General features: G+C 31.9%; 3 protein-coding genes across 6 annotated transcripts; 1 reads left to right on the top strand and 2 right to left on the bottom strand.

Moving 5' to 3' along the window:
- Positions 1-5681: 5681 nt before the first annotated feature.
- LOC137821869 (protein NONRESPONDING TO OXYLIPINS 2, mitochondrial) lies at positions 5682-9257 on the bottom strand. Of its 2 annotated transcripts, none has more exons than XM_068626660.2 (3): positions 9013-9257; positions 8812-8933; positions 5682-5942 (listed from the first exon to the last, which is right to left on the bottom strand). In XM_068626660.2, exons 1-3 carry the CDS (start codon positions 9138-9140, stop codon positions 5917-5919), a joined length of 276 nt encoding a protein of 91 aa, XP_068482761.1. In that variant the 5' UTR covers positions 9141-9257; the 3' UTR covers positions 5682-5916. The 2 variants fall into 2 exon arrangements, with proteins under 2 accessions (XP_068482761.1, XP_068482760.1); XM_068626659.2 differs by having other exon boundaries at positions 8747-8933; positions 9013-9253.
- A 1207-nt stretch (positions 9258-10464) lies between these two features.
- On the bottom strand, positions 10465-13440 carry LOC137821519 (Peptidyl-tRNA hydrolase II (PTH2) family protein). Of its 2 annotated transcripts, XM_068626147.1 has the most exons (8): positions 13210-13440; positions 12703-12909; positions 12121-12181; positions 11932-11968; positions 11356-11433; positions 11193-11265; positions 10956-10995; positions 10465-10762 (listed from the first exon to the last, which is right to left on the bottom strand). In XM_068626147.1, the coding sequence occupies exons 1-8, from the start codon at positions 13249-13251 to the stop codon at positions 10713-10715; spliced, it is 588 nt and encodes a 195-aa protein (XP_068482248.1). In that variant the 5' UTR covers positions 13252-13440; the 3' UTR covers positions 10465-10712. The 2 variants fall into 2 exon arrangements, with proteins under 2 accessions (XP_068482248.1, XP_090151436.1); XM_090295310.1 differs by lacking the exon at positions 12121-12181 and having other exon boundaries at positions 12846-12909; positions 13210-13430.
- Positions 13441-15084: 1644 nt separating this feature from the next.
- Positions 15085-19399, top strand: LOC137822475 (SWIM zinc finger family protein / mitogen-activated protein kinase kinase kinase (MAPKKK)-like protein). Of its 2 annotated transcripts, none has more exons than XM_068627365.2 (2): positions 15085-15313; positions 18287-19399. In XM_068627365.2, the coding sequence occupies exon 2, from the start codon at positions 18510-18512 to the stop codon at positions 19242-19244; it is 735 nt and encodes a 244-aa protein (XP_068483466.1). In that variant the 5' UTR covers positions 15085-15313; positions 18287-18509; the 3' UTR covers positions 19245-19399. The 2 variants fall into 2 exon arrangements, with proteins under 2 accessions (XP_068483466.1, XP_068483465.1); XM_068627364.2 differs by having other exon boundaries at positions 18237-19399.
- Positions 19400-19921: the final 522 nt, after the last annotated feature.

The raw sequence follows: 19921 nt of genomic DNA, 5'->3' as shown, positions 1-19921 counted from the left end.
TTTACAGAAACACAATTTTTTTTTCACAATATTATATATTGTGTAAATGTTCTTTTAATTTTCTTATGTTTTTATTTTCTCTTTGTCTTCTTTAAAACACGCAGTTGTACATAGAATTTGTAATATGAGAATGAATGTTTTTTTTTTCCAATATTTAGAGTCTGTACCAAATAAGTTGCAATCTTAATAGTCCTTTTTAGAGTCAAGGATGATTCCAAAGTTCAAAACTCCATTGAAAAGTTCATCAAAATGATGCTCCACCAAACTAAGAATCCTCAGTTAATATTAATGGCATCCACTCCTAAACAGTTAGTCCATTTTCTATTAGAATTTTTCTATGACTAATGCTCATATACACAATTTGGTTCAATCACATTCATTAACGTGTTATAAACAAAGTATTCTTAAAATAAAATATTAAGTAGACTTTTTTTATTACAAATAAGGTCACTCACTTTATTGGTATCATATATACAGACACGAGTGTTAAGAGTTTTTATATGTATTTTCCACCTTATTGTACTCGAGATTAAGAAGGCCTAACTCGATATTTTTTTTTTAAATAGAAATAATAAAGTTAATCAAAATATGAAAACATTATGCAAACTATATATCCAAAATTCTCTTTATAGACTGATTTTAGTGAATTGATGGACCAAATTCACTGTTAGTTACATTAACAATTTTCTAAAATTATAATAAAGGAAATGCATATTATAATAAATCTGAATTTGTAAGGTATTGCATACGTTTTAAAAATATTAATTATTTGGAAATGTATTCTACTTATAATTTTAAAATAAAAAAAAATGGTGATTATGTTTTACCATTTTTATTATTTAATAACTTTATTCTGTAAACTAAAACATATTAGAGAAAAGAGGCAGTGGATTAAATTATAAGAAGAACATGAATATAAGATTGATATATACAAAAACAATTATAGAGAGAACTAACATGGGAAGAAGTGAAAAGAGGGTCCCTCTGTGAAACACTAAACAGACATGAGATATCTCATTGTATCACACTTTGATTTCCGTTGCAAGTTCATTATCCACTGTGAGTAAATATGAGGATATTATTATTACTACTACGGCTAGAGTAAGTAAATAAATTAAGATTAAACTTGCTTTCTTCTTCAAACTTTTGAGTGCTTGAAATATTATAGGTTTAATCTTCATGAACGTTAAATAATTTGTTCTTGATTTATTGGATTATTTACCATGTGGAGGAATCTAATATTATGTTTTTTTTTTTCTGTAATGTTGAAATATACACAACTTTATGAGTAAAATTTGTATCTTCCAATTTTGTTTTGCATATTTTTTTCATTATAAAAAATTCATGAAATAGAAACTAATTTTAAAAACAAAAATAATTAGTTGATATAATGACTAAATTAGACACCATTTTGAGAACTAAAAAAACTTTTGATTTTTAAATTAGTTTCTATTATTGTTAAATTATTTTTAAATTAGTTTTTTTTATCAGCAATAAAAAATAAATAAATGGAAACCACTTCAGGGATAGTCCAACCTTTATACAGGAAAACACATTACCATATTCCTACCTAGAAACGCCTACCAAATTGACTAAGGTACAATCAAAACAAACACTAAGAAGCATTAATGAACAAACCTCATACAAGCCAAAGATTCAAAACCCAATTAGAATAAGCAAAGGAAGCACAACGGGACTTTACATTAATTCAAGACCAAATTTTACTTGTATAAATTCGAACACTTCAAGCATATCTGTCACACCCCTATCGAAGATGACAGAGTTCCTGTGTTACCAGATTTCACTTACAACACCAACCCATTACTAAATTAGTAACTAATTAGTTACGAAAATTTTTGCTACCAAATTTAGAATTTAAATAATTGGTAGTTAAAATCTTGATAGTTAATTAGATACCAATTTAGAAACTATTTAACAATAATAAAAACTAATTTAAAAACAAAATATTTTGATCTAATTGTTTGATTTGTTGTTTTGTTTGTGTTATGGATGGGTTATTACTTGAGTGTTGTTAATGGTTTCTCTCAACCCAGTTCACAGTGCATGTGACAGGAGATGGAAAAGGGAAACTTCAGAGGCATTTCTCCTTCCCATCACTCCCATGTGATCCATATATTTTGAACTAATTAGGTGATTGGGTAAGTAATGCAATGCAATCGAGAAAAAGAATTTTCATGAATACATTTTATATTATTGTGGGAGTGTATGTACGACCTCAGACAACACAAATCCAGAGGACTATATTATATCTTAAATCATTACTTTATCAGCATAACGTCTTCCCATTAGTGTCAATTATATTATATATTGTGTTTTTAAACTACTCGTTTTAATAGCTAAATATGAATCTTCTCTCTTTTTTTTTCCTTTTTCTTTTGCTTGAAATTGTAGGTTGCGTGTTTTGTTCAGTGAATATATTATAAAAAGTCACAAAAGAATATGCAGAGAATAAAGCAAAAAAGAAAAGGAGAGAAGGTTATTTAATTTACCCCAATCTTATTTATAAACAAATACTAAAACTATATTAAATTAACAAGCAATGCATTATTACACTGAGAGGAAGCTAAGATTGCGGTGGTCACATGACACTCTTCCCAGTGAGTGTCAATGAGATCACTATACCAATGAGTGGTGTACGAATACAGAGTACTGTACGTATACATGTATGCCACATACGTACTCGCAAGTCATTCTCTTTACTCACACTACCTTCATGCATTTATTTAAGGCTATTGTCCCTTTGCACAGATTGATTTGGGAATTTTTTTTTTTCTTCCTCATGCAAACATGATTTCTCATGAAACATTTTTAAATTGATTCAGAATAAATTTATCAATTAGATAACTTTATATAATTAATTAATACTGCAATTAAAATAATAACAAGTCAGATAAAGATTCTTTGACAAAGCATTTTCATGAAAAATTAACTCAGTAGTTAACTGAAGAAAATAATAAAATATAACCACTGAACTTTTTTTTGCCATACAATACCTTAGGTTTGTTACTGTTGTGGGCTTTTAATGGGTCGAAAACCTTAATGTACCTGGCCCTGACCTCCCACGAAAGCCCGAACTAATGAAAATTCTATAACTTCTTCTCTCACACTCATACTTCAGTAACAACACTTCATAATCATGTTTCAGATTTATATTTCGGATTCATAACATATTTCAAATACAGTATAACAAAAATACGTGGAACTTTTTTCTTATATTATGTGAGTGAAAAAATATCTAAATGGATAAGAAATAACATAATATATTAAAGGTACTAGGAGACTACTTTTTTTAAAATAAAAGCTTTTATGTTAGCATTACTATGCAACTTGACATCTCAGCTATGCTGACATCTCAAGTAAAACAATTATTTTGCTATCACATGAAAAAAAACATTATTAAAAAATGAAAAGAAAATACAAAAATATTAGAGGACTAGACCAAAACTCATATGTTAACAAAAACTATACATAGTTAAACTATATCTATTCATAAAGAATTCTAAGAACATACTAGATGGTAGCCTATTATACCAATTAAAAGATTATCTCTGAATAAATCCTAAATTAGCCAACTTATCAATACACGCATTTTCTTTCTGAAAAATATGAGTAACTCTAAACCTGATTCTGATTTTTCCACAGTAATTAAGACAAGTATTGCATCGATTACGAAGCATCCAAGGAACATTAGTCCTAGTAGTAAACGCAACACAAATCAAAGCAAAATCACATTCCATCCAGACATTAGTAAGTCTCATCTTTTGAGCTTCCTCCATAGCATGTATAACCCCCATAAAACTCAGCAACCAGAGCAGTCTGAACTTCAAGAAACGCAGAGAAAAGACACCAGAGACTACCTTAATTGGGACAAGACTCATAAAGATACAATAATATTTACTTATATAAATAAATTAAAATTCTTAAATTAATGAAAACCTCCATTTATATTACAAATTTTCTCTATAATTTTTCTTCTTTTAATATTGGAAACTTCACACACAATTTAACATTCTTAATGTTCTATGTCTTGTAACTAATAAAAAAACCTCTCAAACATAGTAATCAATCCTCCCCTTGGCTATTTTTAAATTGATTTTTTTCCCTTTTGATTTCCTACTTTTGCAATTTTATGACTTGCCTATATACATCATTCAAAATTTATATTTTTCATTCAAAATGAGCGTTTAAACGTGATAATATAAATAAAGAAGAACGCCATATTTTGTAAATAAAGTAAGTTTAGATATTGATGCCTCCTTAGCTAAGCCACGGTTTGACCAAGCTTCATGCAGAAACAAGAAGAAGTTGCTTGAAGGCATTCGAATTCCAGTGATGAAATGGACAAAACAACCCTTCATATTTACTATTTAGAATATTAAGATCATGGCTAGCTACATGCCATGCCATATGCATGGTGGCATTTAAATTTGCAGGTCTTCCAACAAAAATTAATACTGTTAAACTGCCTGAGCATGGGGTAGTATTTGCCATGTTCATGAATACTTTATTCTATGCTCCCTTTCATGATAACCACCATACCCTCCATATTGTTAGAACAGTATAAATAAATTTATCATCTAACATGCATTAAATAAACAACAATATCAGAAAACACGTTAGGAGGATAAAAAACTATGTTTTATGCAGTTTAGAAACATTTTATATGCTTGCTTAGAGTGTCCTTAGTAAAAACTCTATTCAACATTTATTCATTTATTTATTGATAAGAATTTGAACTCGTTGGAATAAACTAAAATGTTAAAACACTTCTTTCAAAAAAATTAAAACACCTTTTATTATTAAATAAAGTTCATTATATTTGGATAAATTATTTCTTTTATTAGATATTTGGTATAACGTAAATCAAGCTAAATAAATCCATTTAAAGGCACAATGTTCTTCCAACTTGTTCTTCTTATTCATGAGAAGACTTGTTATGAGATGATAAGTATTTTTTTTAAAAATATTTGACATAGTTAGCTATATCAAAAACTCAATCTTGATATCACTAATTATGTTCAAACAACCACCATTTGGTCTACATAGTAAGTAATAAAAAAAAACAAGTTTCTCACCAATTATACGGACGATAATTAACCAAGAAATTTATTAACAAACTAAAAAAAAAATTGTGAGGAAATAAAATATTATCATAAATTCAATCGAACTCTTGAACAATCAAAATAAATTAATCCGATTCATTTGTTAATTAAGCTCTCCTCTGTAATCATTATATTCACTAATTAGCATGATTATTATTAAAGTCTTTAAAAAGCATAGGAGAGCAAAGTGACAACAGTTGCGTGTATTATTAGGCATTTTGGATAAAAAAAAAAAGTAGCAGAGGCTACGAGGTACGAAGGAGTGAGGCTCTCACATGCCCATGTATGGTTATAACGGAGACATAGTCTCTTTCGTCAAGGCTGTTTTCAGAGAAGATGGAGACATGTCATTGTTTGTCTACACTTCACTTTATTTACCTGCACATCATGTCCCCAAAAAACTATACTCAATATAATTTCATAACTCCACCAGATACCCTCCCACTACTCAAAAGTCGGTTTCACATACATACATACATACATACACGTCTTACCTGAAGCAAATGCACTGATTCTAATGCTATTGCTAACAATTTAAGGAACATGCATGAGCAGAAATGATAACCAGCTGAATCAGCATTTTTTTTGGTTTTTATTCACCAAGTGAGGTTGGCATAGAACCGACTAATACTGGAATGATCAAACATTTTATGGGAACCATTGCAAGAGACACAAGAAGTTCAAAGGAAGTTACAGTGAACTGTCAAGATAAATTGAAAATAATTAACAAGTACAGCATCCCAGCAAAGCAAATAATGTCTCCAATCTGCCCATCAATGGTCTTCAAAATCTGTTATCGCGGCGTGCTGAGACCCATTTCTGAGAAAGTTTGAAAAGATAAAAATTACAAAAGCACAGGATTACAATAGGAAGTCTCTTCTACACAATAGAATAACCAAGCAAAGCAAGTGACGTTTAACACCAACAGTACCACAGCAAAACAACTAAGTGCCGCAGTTCGTGAAAAAATGGCTATATGAATATGTAAAAAGGCTGAAGCCTGAAGGTAATAAACGTACAAGCTAGCAGCAGCCAGCCAGGAATTGAGCTGGAATATATACACTTGAGTGTTGCATCCTTTGGTTTTACAAGAATTATAGATGAATTATTTGGTTCACATCCCAGATGTGGTTTTACACATTTACTAAGATTCTAATGGTTGTAGCTTTCTACATTTCAAGTATCAGTTCTTACTTTTGAATGGGTTTCCAAATGCTATTTATGACATGGATGAAGCCAATGAATTACAAGTATGGCGAATTGATGTCATCTAAGTTGTTCATTCTGAGAACGCTTAGGAAAAGTATGATCGTGTATGACAGAAACTGTATCAGAATTATAGAGAAAATGATAAAAGTCCCCTGACTATAGTATGATCACGCTCACAGAGCTTTAGGGGTCTGCACTTTCCAATGTCCAAAGCCCCTAACTCAATTGAAAGCATACCCCTTCTCTCGATCCGTACCATTTATAACCAACAGCATGCCTTATTTCGTATTATCCAGCCCCCTAATAACAAAAAACTAACTGAATCTAACAAATAACTAAGACCGTTAACTAACATGTACTCAATTTTGGGAGAGTTACAATCTCCCCTCAACCCTTGTGGAAATCAGAATTTTAGTAAAACTCCCAAGTGTTCTCTGGCCACACCTTGATGTAATGTAAGTGGCCTTCTTTTCTGGTCTGTCGTATGTTCTCTCAGCCCTCAGTTACTGCTGTGTTGTGCCCCCTTGTTCTCTTTAATTTGATAGCCTTTTTGTTGTAGTATATTCTACATTCTGAAACAGGTCATTCAAGTTTCATCTTTCTCTACAGTGTCTTCTTCTATTTTACCACTTTTTAATTCTCTAATTTGGGTTTAAATTTTTAAACATTTATAACTAACATGTATAATATAATTTTTTTAGTTCATACTATTCAATACCTAACCTAATCTAAATGTAGCAGCCCCACTATAGCATTTTCAGTGTTTTCCTTCCCAAGGTTGATATACTGGGTAGTTCGTTATTTAGTGTGCACTATAAAAAATGAAATACATACGATGCCTTCAAAATGGCAGAAAGGTGAATATTCACTACGACAAGTGCTACCCCTGCAGAAGTTCTACCCAAGAATCGGGATAATCCACTATGTATACTTAGTGACTTTCTAGATAGGAAAAATTAAATGCAATAATAAGAACCAGAGCTCAGATTTTGGCTTAACAAAAAATATAGTATTGCTTCAAAATGTGGTCTATTGTACGTACCTTGATATCATTTAGGTACAGATCATATTCTTAATTATGCAACCTAAGTAAGTAATCGGTTCTTAGTCAAATTCAAGAGCAACAGTGAGGGGCTTTGGAATGGCAAGTTGGTGGTGAGCATGTGTGCACTTTTGCAATGGAGAAATCAAGGCTTTCCTGGTTCATATGCATGGCCTTCGAAAGTGACACTCAACAAGCACAAACAACTTACGGAGTGTTTGTTTCTGTGTTGGAGAGGCCACTAATCAGGTTGTAGGATATATTTTGCATTAAAAGATGTAAAGATCATTTGACAAGTTCAGAACCCAAACTTCTTGTGTTTTTTGAGCCCTCAACCTGAAAGCAACATTTTACTGCTTTTGCATTGAGTAAAGATGTGATGTTATTTATGTTTGACTGTTTCATATGCTTAGTCCGACTTCAAGCTGTTGATCATGAGTCCAACATTAATTGAGTTTAAGTAACTTTAGATAGCTTTGGCATTGGATAAAAAAATTCAGAGTTTTACTACTACAAACTAGCTTTTAGAATAAAAACAGTCAAACATAAATCACTTCATTTCAAAATCATTTATGTGAGTTCAATCAAACTCACGTAAATCCATTCACCCAATCCCCCATTTTAACCAAAATCAATTTTAGAAGAGAATGCTCATTTAAAATAAAGTTTGTAAACTCCAATTCAGACACAGCCTTAGAGCTACAATTTTACTGCAATCCAACAGGTACGCAGTATAAATCAGTGAGAAAATAATAAAAGAAAAGCACACAAAAATTACGAACTTAAAAGGAAACAATGGACATAGAATGAACTATCAAAATGTATAGTACTGATATTCTCCTCCAAATATAAATTTCATTGCTCCTAATATTTTACATGCCGCTAAACTTCACTATATTTATTCACCTATCAGTTCTTCACAATGAATATGGATACAATAGTTGAGGCTACTGCCTAAGCATAACATTATATAGGTTAATGACCCTGAATATGCAATGCCAGGTTAAGGCTGATGACACTCCCCATTCCTTCACATTGCGAGGAGCCTCTGACACAAGAGTACGTCATTTTTTTTTTTAGTTTTTTATTCTCCTCTGATTATCAGTTGTTTACAATGACACTATGATTAACAATAGCTCACTGGCCACTCTCAAAGCAAAACTGCAATCTTATATTAGTTAAAAACAACCTGATAGCAACTTCCTTGTTTTGCTAAAATATAGACAGTGCAAGTTGCCTAATCATGAACAAAATGAAACAAGCATTGAGACTCCACGACATGAGAATGCCTTTAGTTTGAAAAAACTCAGTGTACCTAAGTTTGATGGGAAGATGGCATAAAGAAAAGAGGGGAAGTACCAATGAAGCTTACAGAGAAAAAAGGGGTAAAAAAGAATTGGAGAAATCAAACTCCGGGGTTGGCACTGCAGAGCATACCCTGGGACAACGACCTCGACCTACTCGAATCTATGCCTAGACAAGAAGTGAGGCGCGCCGATGACACCGCCGAGTGCAGCGGAAACAGCGACTGCAAGCAACCAAGCTCCCCACCCACCCACCTGAAAAAAAAATGCAGCATAACATAAAATCCAATTGGGTCAAAGAAAAGCGATCACTTCATAGGTGAAACGGACTTGCCTGGCCGCAACGGGAGAACGAGTTTTGAGGAAAAAAGCAGAGGGCGCGGGCTTGGAAGCTGGTTTGGTGATGGTGGATTTGATAATGCACAATGCTGGTTGCGAAACAGATCTATAACGAGAAGCCATTGCAGCCAAATTCCAGAGTTAGGGCTTTCACGAGTCACAGTTCGGGAAAGGGTTTTGCTGAGGGTTTTGTCCCTTTCACTATTCTTCTTCTTCTTCTTTCCTTTTTCCTTTCTCCTTTCTTTTACTTTTTTCTAATTCCCAAAATTTAAAAAACACAAGGTAATAGTATTTAATATGAAACTACAATTACATTTTTTTATTACATGTAAAAATGTAAACTAACTAGTTCATTTTATAAAAATTAAAATAAAATGTGATATTTTCATATACTATTATTCCTTTAAAAAATTACTTAAATTCAAATTTTGGAAATGAAAAAATATATATAAAGATATTTTAGGAAAAAATAATTAATTTTTTATTAATATTAATCATTTATAAAATTAATGAAGTACCAATAATATAGTGATCCAAAAAGATAATTTTTTTTCTGACTTGCAAACCAAACCATAAAAGATTACTTATTTTCTTTTCGTTATGATTGTCAAATTAATCCGATTAACCTGTTAAGTTGTATATACTAGGTTAATTTAACTTTTTCACCAAAAAAAAAGGTTAATTTAATTGAATTTTAGTTTAATTTAAGCTGATTTAAAATTTAGCTACCACAATATTAACAGGATCATTGACCTGATTATTATTTTTATTTTTTTTACTTTCATTTATTTAATAAATTTGTCTGGGGCTAAGTTTAAGTTCAACAAATTTTTCTTGAATGAAAACTTTTGAACAAAATAATTATGTTTTTATTAGTTAAAATTATTCTATAGAGAATTTAAATATATATTTTTTAAATCTATAAATTATATATACACAATTTCATTGTAATTTATGAAATAATTTTTATTTATTGTCTTATAAATGCTTGTTAAGAAATTTTAGCCAAACAAATTCTTGTAATTTTTTTCTATTGTTGATTATTTGGATTTAGATATTTGGCTTGTACTCAAAATTAAACAAATAATTTTTGGTTCACGATTAAATTAGTCTAATCTAACTAGAAAAATTCTCAATGCATAAACTTGAATGTGTCAAGGTTTACTTTATATTTCTAATTAAAAGCTCTCCTTTTTTTTCTCATTTTGAATCAGACAATAGAAAACGAACCGTGTGCAATGAGTTAAAAATATTAAAACTATGTTTGTTATAAACTTATATTTTTTAAGTAGAACTTCTAATTGTAAATTATTTTGTTTTAAGCTCAATTTAAATTAAAATGAATTGTACAATATCATGTTTTGTAAACATTCAGCACATGTGAAAATTTTATCAAGTTCATTATTTCTTTTGTAGTAAATAATTTCTGAATTTGGCTCTTGTAAAATTGAGAAATCTCTTTAGAGATTAAAGTAATAAGAAATAAATAGCTTTGTGTTCATCATGGTAGAGAGGATGATGAAATTCATGCAATTAGAGGTACCAAAGGGAAGGGAAAGGACTTCGATTAAGAATTACATTACACCTATTGAACACAACCATACCATAGCCATGTTGCTAAGGCCACTGTAACGATGACTAATCATGCAACAAGCTCAGGTATTTATCATATTAGGACATGCTTCTGGAATGCTGTCAAAGCAGGGGCAATCTACCAGTCACTGCATCCACAGATGATTTTGGTCCTGACAAAACAAATGCATCAGAAAGCAGCACATTACAAAAGCTGTCAACAAAGAAGAAAGGTAGCAACTTTGAAAAACATCAGCATCAAATCCAAGACTGTAACATTCAATTGTTTAATTCATTGTATAAGCATTTGGATTTTCTTGCAAGTGTTTTTGGTCTTACATGACATACAAGCAACAGGAAGCTTACCAGGTCCAACAGCAAGAACAGTTTTTGATCCTGCTAAAACCTGAACATATAAAAGCGTTAGCAATGATACTATCAAAAGCCACAATGTGAGGATGTGAGAAGATGAAAGAAAACCCTTCAACAGTCAAGCTGTTGCGTTACTAAGTTACTATTAACAATTACCCAAGGAGAATTCGGCACTAACTAACTATCAACTCTATATGCTAACTTTATTTCTAGGCAAATATGAAGTATTACCTGTGTTCTTCCTGCGTCAGCAACAACAAATGTAGGAAGGCCAATACTCTCAGCTGCTTCCTTCAGTTTATTCCTGATCAAAAGAGAAGTCATCAATGCAATGTAGGTCTTGTTCTACTGAACAAGTGAATTTACAGTATCCAGATTAAAATCACATGCTTACATCTCTTGTTGATTCCTGCAAGTCACAACTATTTTGGGCTGGCCACACTGTTCCCATTGTCTCAGTAGAGACCGATTACTGCAAAAGTACATGGTGCTCAAGTTTATTACATCAATAAACTTGCTGGTAGAATTTATTGACATATAATAACATGGCTATGAAGTATAGCAAAATCACAGGAATGAAATAACCATCATTTTCACGTTCAAAATGAAACGTTTTAGAACTAAACATCTCAAGTTCCTATTTTCATTTGCTTTAAGGTAAGGGAAGTTATTTTCCTGACCATAACCAACTTTACAATATGTATCTAAAAAAACTGACAACCATCCCAATGCCGGATTATGTGAAGTTACACACAACCATAACGGCCATCATGCAGAGCCTACAAAAATTGTCCTGGAGGTTTAACAACATGACACGGTCTTTCAAATATTATGTTAACCTAAATGTGGTCTTGTTTCTTCGTGAAGGAGATGCTGGTGAGTGGATTGGCATGACTCAGGAGGACCACTAATTAGAAAGCTAGAAGATGCCCCAATGCTTTGAAATGTACACTAGTCAGAACAAAAGTACCTTTGCATTAACTCAGCATACATTCCAGTGGCAGCATCTGCAACAAAATGTGAATGTAAAGGCAGAAACTAATAAACAAAAAGATGTAAAAGGTAGTAATAATAAGGAAATTTGTAATGGGTGGAAAGAGATTCTGGACAAATTTGAGATAACAACACTTCCAAAGTTAACAACAGCTTTATATCTTACGAGCACATTGGGATGCAATCTTTCCAGATTTCATCTTTAAGTCTTGGCGAACAACCAGAACCTAACAAAGAACCGTGCATTTTTTGAAATCAGAATTGTTTTTCATACATACAATACAATGGTAAATGTTTCTAACAATTAAAAGGAATGCATGTTACATCTATTTACCCTGCCCATAAATTTTATGAAACAGAAGAGTAGTTCAATTAATCTAATTATTGAGTAATTACATGCATGGATACAGAAAACTTTGTATATACTGCTGCTTCAGATTAATTCTAAAAAAGTTTTAAAAAAAATTATAAAACTTATTCCTGGGTTTTGTTCAGTGATTTCGCAGAGAAAACTGTTGACATGTATATTACCTAAGCTTAATCATCAATGATCAAACAAGTTCATTCGGCAAACATTCCTCCTGATTGAGAAATAGCAGATGGATAGTAAGGGCACAATTTCAATCATGCATGTCCTTCCAGTAAACTTGAATATGACTTGCTTACATGATGTACAAACAGTCAACTACAACAGAATTACAGGCATGGAATAATACGAGAGAGTGGTAAATGCGATGAAATGACAAACCATTTTAAGTTCTCGGTCACAATTGCTTGAAAATGAGGGTTGCTCTTGATTCTTGGTCGATGGCAATTGTTTTCTGGACAAGTTATTTCTACTGGGCTTTGATAAATCTAACAACAACCCAAAAAGGAAACCTATAACAAGACCTGGAATGAAGTTCTCTGCCTTGAAACTTCCTGCTAACCATTCTCCCTTTTGCTTTTGTTGTTGCTATACAAACAACACCCACAACACTCAGACAAACAAATAGCATATTCAAGGTACACAGCGTATCAAAACTCACAAAATGGAATTGCCATGGTTCCCAATATATAAGGGGTAAAAAGAAGTAACTTAAAGATTGAAATTTTGGACCACCCATGGTGAAACATTTTGTATTTCAAAAACTGAGTTTCCCTAAATAAAACTATGCGGATATAGCGAAAGAGGGTAACACCCTGTGTTTGTTCAGTTGTTGGGACAAAAAACGCGAAAGAAGACAGATATGGGAAGAGAAAGACATGAACTAACCTTATCCCGAGGTTGATTAGAATTTAGGATTGAAGGGAACATGGAGTTTTTGCAGTGAAGGAAGAAGGAACATGAATGGGTAAATTTGAAATGTCTGGAACTGAAAAGTGGTATTATCTTAGTCTTAGGCCAAAAGGTTAAGCGGGTTTTGAGAAGATGAAGATTTACTGGTGGCTGCTTTGGGCAGTGGAGAGACCATGCCGCATTAGAAATTTAGAATTGAGTTTTTTCATTTAAGGAAGAAAAGGTTTAATGATTATGCTGCCGGGTTTTTTTTTTTTTTTTTAACTCCTTCTGTTGGTCTTTTTGTTATTTGTGTGTTCATACTATCTGAAATTTCTATCTTGATCGTTAACCCTTTTTTTTTTTTGTTATATTCTATCTTCAATTTTCTCAATTAAATGATAACACTTTGAAACTAACACACTTCTCTTAAATGACGTGTTGGTGTTGAATATTCGTATTGGATATCGACACTCACATGACACTTGTATGACACGTATCCATGAAGTATCTAATTCAAAAAGTATTTGTTGAATTTCTGAAAATTCTCTTAAATGACGTATTGGTGTTGAATATTCGTATTGGATATTGACACTCGCATGACACTTGTATGACACGTATCCATGAAGTATCTAATTCAAAAAGTATTTGTTGAATTTCTGAAAATTCTAGTACAGTTCTAACATAATTTTAAAAAGAAAAAATACATTAATTTTTTAAAAACTCAAATTTATTGTATAAATTTTTATTATGATTATAAAAAAGAAACAAATTCTTTTGAACCATGAAAAACATCTTTCTACTATAAAAAATTATTTGAAACATACTTGTGTACATAAATATTTATTATCAATTTATATAATTCATAATTATATAATATATAAATTCGTATCTCCGTGTCCTACATTTTAGAGATTATACGTATTTTCACGTTCGTGTCGATATGTATGTGCTACCTAGCTTATAACTCTTCAATTATATAATTTAATTTACATACTTACATATATACTGCCATTTGATGTACCATTTGATGAAAATAGAAAAAAAGATCATTCTCTTATTTATTCTATTATCAAAAATATTATTTTTATAACACTTTTTCTTTTTTTTTCAGCTTCTTATTTATTTAGCTAAATTTGTGACTTTTAGTTAAATCGATATTGGAATATCTTAGTTGGCATACATATACTCTTATCTCACAGCACGTCAAAATTATACGAATTGAATTTTAGTATTGTACTAATTATTTCGTGCAGCTCATGTGAAATCTAAGATGGATAAGCTTTAAAAATAAAATAATGCATTTAATTTATTTATTTTTAAAAAGTAGCTAAAACTGCATATATAACTAATAAAAAAAATCTTTTACTTTTATATGATTTTAAAAAGTATAATTTTAGACTTTATAAACAAGCTAGCTGTAGAATTTAGTATAACTTTTTATCCATTTCATTTCATGATCCATTTTTTCTTTCGATGTGAAATTAAATACTTTTTACTTAAAATTTGTCAATATAATTACAAATATCTAAAATGAAGTTCAATATGTTTTTCAATTATTTTATTTGAAATTTTTGATAAATTAAAAAATACATATTTTTATTTTATTTTATACTTAAATCATTACCCACTGTATTGAATCATTTATATAAGTAGGTTTATGGAATTAAATTAAATTTAAAATTTACTTTATAATATGATATTAGATTAATTAAAAGTTTATCCTAAGGAGTGTTACAAAAGAACCGATTTTATGGATAATAAAAATAGTTGCTAGAAAATAAATATGCTTTTTCTTACATAACATTTTTTCTTAAAAATATATTAAAGCAGAGTTTGAAAATAACAGAGGCTATATCCCTAATCCCTATGCTCAAATACAGAGTGCCATCTCCATTTTTCCTGAATTCTCCAGAGATTTGTAGTTTTATTTCCCATCCCTCACTTTTTCTTCCATTTTCCATTCCTTCTCGTTACTCCTTCATCTTCTTCTTTTTCTTTTTCGTATTTTATTAATATGCACAAAACCAATTTCACTGTGACCAAATTGCGCAGCTCTAACTTAGTATGTGATTCGTGGTCAGAGAGAATTGCTTGTCAGGTGCATCCTATTACCCATCTTCTTCTTCAGTTTCGTAGGTTGTTCTTGTTTATTGTGGACGTAAAAGCTCTTGAAAAGTTATGTTGCAAATATACAGCTAGGTTTCACATCCATTTTGTGTGATAAAAAATGCAAAAGGTTATCAAGTGCTAATATTTTAATGCAAGTTCCATTATATTAAAATTTGTTGAAAATTTATAGACATGAGTTATTAAATACGAGTTATAAGAATTTGTGATTATGAATGTGTTGACTCAATCTCAAGTTTGTATTTCCCCTTGTTTGTTGGTAATAATGCTATTATTCTATACCATTCTGGTTTCTAGTAATGCTCTTTTTTTCCTTTCCTCAACTAGTTTCACCAGGTCAAATTATTTCTTTTTTCTTGCTTTCTTGGATGTTATTTGTCGTTTATTTACTACTATATTTAATCCCCGAACCTCAAACAGAAGTCTGAAAGTTAACTATGCAGTGTTGAAATTTTTGGTAGCAAAGCTGAATCATTGTTATGTCGAAATATTGTGGCTAGAGTTGGGGACTGGGGGAACAAAGGGTCTTGATGTTCTTGATTATTGGTCTCTGGATCCCTTTTAGATGTGTAATTATATCTATTTGTAGGTTTAGAACACAATGACTGAGTGAGTGGATTGTTTATAAGTGATCTTATTACCACTCACTGAGTCTTTTAGAATAGCATTTCAAAGGTTCGTGCAGAGTCAAAATTGTCCACCTGCACTCTCAATTTAGATGTCTTCTACTGTTCTGCCTCACTTAAGATCCGTTTGCCTTCTTAGCTTTATTTTGAATATCTTGATCACTAGCAGCTGACTTGCATTTGTGATCTTGCAACATGGCAACTCTTTGTTTAAGATCTGTGATATGCTCCAGGTCTGCTTCATATATATTTTCCTTCCAACATATATTTTACAATCTCCAACTCAGTCAGCACTTTTGCATAGTCGGCAACTTGGGCCTTGAATCCTCCCATTCTTAGACAGCAAGGTTTAAACCCTCATATTGAAAATCTTTGCCTCTATTACTTCTGTTAAAACCCTTTTTTATCTGTATTCCTGATATTTTATATATACATCATAATGTGCCATTTTTATCTGCTTGAAAACTTAAAAGCATCATGGTTGAAAATGGGTTCTTTATTAGCTTTTGCATAAGTTTACACTTTAATACTATTTATGTCAATGTTCAGAATAAGACTCTCTTTATATATGTTTTAGAAAATATATCCTGTCGTGTATATACAGTGTTACAATATTTTTCAAGTTTCTTAGACCTGGTTTGGTTAGTGTAAAATGCCTAAACGCCTAAACGCAATTTTAGGCATAACATAACCCTGTTTTATATACAATAAAATAAAGAGAAACTGTATAGTGAGTAATAGTTTAAATTAATAAAGGGTTTAATATAATGTATCGTGATAAAACCTGTATAAAAATTACAAACCTGAGAGTTGAGCAACTTCAATGGGGCAATACTATATACACTATTCTGAGGAGACTCCAATGGCGCAATACTATATACACTGTTCTGAGGAGTTTATCTAACCTTAACTTTTTTTTCCAGGTTAAAACAACATATATCATAAAGCACTTAAACCCATCTATTCAACTCTTGAAAAAATTATAACAATTCACTTTTTAAAAATTATTCTTTATCCTTGGCTGAAATTTATTGAAACCAATAAAATATTTTAAATATTATTTCTTTTTAACAGTCCACACTTACTGTATTTTATTTTAATTAATTTTAACTAATAGCATATAATGTTAAAAATAACGTGTTCAAACATATATTATTATAACTCTTTCCATTTGTTGGTAATATTTGAAAGTTACTTTTAGGTATATATTCATTTTTTTTCTTTCTAGCATCTTTCGATCGTATTTTCTTGATATCTCTCCTTTTCTTTTTTATCATCATATCCCTTATTTATAATTTTCCTTTTTCTTTCTTATTAGAAAAATTCTGACACCGTTAGATTTATTTAGAAAATATTTTGTAATTTCTTTTCCTCGGGGACTTCATATATTATTTTTCTTTTCACAGAAAAAAAATTATCTTGAGAGGGATGTAAGGAAATTGCCTGACTCAAACCAAGTGCGTAGAAGGGACAATTTGGTCCCACTTTGTCACTATGTCCAGTCAATTCCAAGAGCACTTTCACTAGAGTGTTAAGCATTTCTAATAACTTGGCAATCTAGCTACCTTCTCTAAGTTATATAATAGTCTCTGAAGTAGATATTCTTGATTTTTAAAGGTTTTTCTTTTTATCAAAGTCTGAATCATTATCTAAGTCACAAGAATCTTGAAGAATTATACCTGATTGACAAAATACATATTTTAGAACTAATTTGATGTTTAAATACATAAGAATACAATGCATTTTTTATGATTCAAAACATATATGCTCAACATCTGTTTGGATCAATTCAACCATTTATACTGTTCTATTTTGCTTTACTTTAATGGCAGCAAAAGTAAAATTAAGCCAAAACGAAACGAAACGAATTGTGTGGTAATAGAAGTTTTTAGAATGAATCACATATGCACTAAATCATAATGCTCCCACTGACATTTTTATTAGATGATCATGTTAGGATCAGGGAAGACATATGGATGTAGACAGAAGAGTGTAGGGAGTACTAGGAAGAGAGAAGAGGAATGAAAAAAATTGTATGATGAGATGTTAAACATTTTACTGTTGAGTTTATTTATTAGAGCGCAAGTATCTGGATCTGTTCTTATACTTTAACCAAAGTGCATAAGAAGTCCTCATAGGAAGTAAAGATTATATAGTAGAAATTTGAAATTGGAAGCCCTCTTTTAGAAACCATCCATGTATTGATACGTGTTAAATTGAATGTGGTGAAGTAAATAAGAAAGTGTGCATTGTACGTATGAGTTACAGGTCTTGGGATATATTGCTAAAGCGTGCTGCATGGTTTACCACCATTGTAGGGAGAAAAGGGAAGTTGGGAAGTAAAGGTTTGGAATTGTACACCTTACAAAATTCCCTGCCCCATCATCCATTAATCTTATTCCTTCACGTGTCCCCCAAAACTACACAACGAATCCCGGCCACACCCCTCCTACATAACCCTCAACCAACAACATATTCTCCTTATCCTAAATCCTTATTCAACTAACCAACAACCTTAATTTCCCCATTTCATTCTGAACAATGGAATCCCATGCCTCCAATTCCATTTCTCATTCTAACCATAACAACAACAACAACAACAACCATCATCACCATCACCACCACCACCACCCTAGGTTCAAACCAAGCCAACCCATCTCGGACCGGATAGTCCGTGCCCTCCGCCACCGTCTCCGCCTCCTCCACCGTGCCGGCTCCACCTTCTTCATATTCGGTGCCACTGGTAACGTCTACACGGTCACCCTCTCCTCCACGCCCTCGTGCACCTGCCCTGACCGTACAACCCCATGCAAGCACATTCTCTTTGTTTTCATTCGAGTTTTGGGCGTGTCCCTTGATGACGTGTGTCTAAGGAGGAGGACCCTTCGACCCTGCCAGATCGAACGCCTCCTCGGCACGCCCACGTTGCCGGAGGCAGTGGCAGGCGGCACCCTCCGGCAGAGGTTCCACCAGCTCTTCTTTGGCGGAGGGTCAACGAGGCCAAAGATAGAGACGGAGGAGGGTGCCACGTGCCCGGTTTGCCTTGAGGAAATGGGGAAGGAGCAAAACCTGGTTGCATGTGGGACATGCCGTAACCCTATTCATGAAGAGTGTTTGATGAGGTGGAAGAGAACAAGGGGAAGAAGAACGGCTAGCTGTGTGATTTGTAGAGCGAGGTGGAGGGACAGGGTGGAGCAGGATAAGTATCTGAACCTCTCTGCGTATGTTAGTGAAGATGACATGGGAGAACCTGCTGGGGGACTCTGCACTGGCTGAGTTTAATGTACATAATGTTTAATGTGGTTAAAGAATCAAAATCAAAACTCAATGTTTGTTTGCTATTTGTAAAGAAGGGTCGGAAATTGTGTATGTTGAAATTATGATCAGTCAGAATAGTTGTGTATTGTTTCTGTAGTTGATACTTCCTTTAATTGCTGTTGGTTCTTTTTCTATGTTTATAGCAATTATCAGTTTCAGCAAGAGCAGCACAACACGAACCTTGTCAGAATGATGTTACGGCTCTGCGCTTGGGCTACATTTTTATCAGACTAAATCCAACATCTGTTCAAATTTAGTATGCAAGTGCAAAAGTTTCCTTCCTTTCCTTTTCCAAAAAAATATACTTTGAAACCATGAAAGGTAAAAACACTCATTCATTAATAAATACTTCAAAAATTAAGCCACTGTCGAAATTAATTATAATGTTGATTTTGAGAAAATTTAAACTTTCTATTTTTTGAATAAACAAAACTTGTTCTTACACAATATGTAGGGAAGAGTAGATTGAGCTAAGTCTTCATTATCCTTCAATTACTTCATTCCCATCAACTTGTTTTTTAACTATTTGATCTTTTTTCTTAACAATACGGAATCAGGTATTAACTTCTCGGTATGACACACAAAATGTGGATGTATTTATCAGTTTTGATTCTTAAGTATTTATTAATGATCTA

This window comes from Phaseolus vulgaris, chromosome 9 (assembly GCF_051622355.1).
Source record: "Phaseolus vulgaris cultivar YP4 chromosome 9, ASM5162235v1, whole genome shotgun sequence".
Classification (NCBI taxonomy): Eukaryota; Viridiplantae; Streptophyta; class Magnoliopsida; order Fabales; family Fabaceae; genus Phaseolus; species Phaseolus vulgaris.
The sequence above is the reverse complement of the archived record's forward strand: the minus strand, read 5'-3'. Positions and strand labels throughout refer to the sequence as shown.

Coding starts and splice junctions, on each gene's coding strand:
- LOC137821869 (XM_068626659.2), bottom strand. CDS start 9,140: ATGGCTTCTCGTTATAGATCTGTTTCGCAACCAGCATTGTGCATTATC. Junction 8,934..9,012: donor CGTTCTCCCGTTGCGGCCAG/GCAAGTCCGTTT, acceptor TTTTTTTTTCAG/GTGGGTGGGTGGGGAGCTTG.
- LOC137821519 (XM_068626147.1), bottom strand. CDS start 13,251: ATGTTCCCTTCAATCCTAAATTCTAATCAACCTCGGGATAAG. Junction 12,910..13,209: donor CTAATCAACCTCGGGATAAG/GTTAGTTCATGT, acceptor TTGTTTGTATAG/CAACAACAAAAGCAAAAGGG. Junction 11,266..11,355: donor TGCAGGAATCAACAAGAGAT/GTAAGCATGTGA, acceptor TCTTTTGATCAG/GAATAAACTGAAGGAAGCAG.
- LOC137822475 (XM_068627365.2), top strand. CDS start 18,510: ATGGAATCCCATGCCTCCAATTCCATTTCTCATTCTAACCATAACAAC.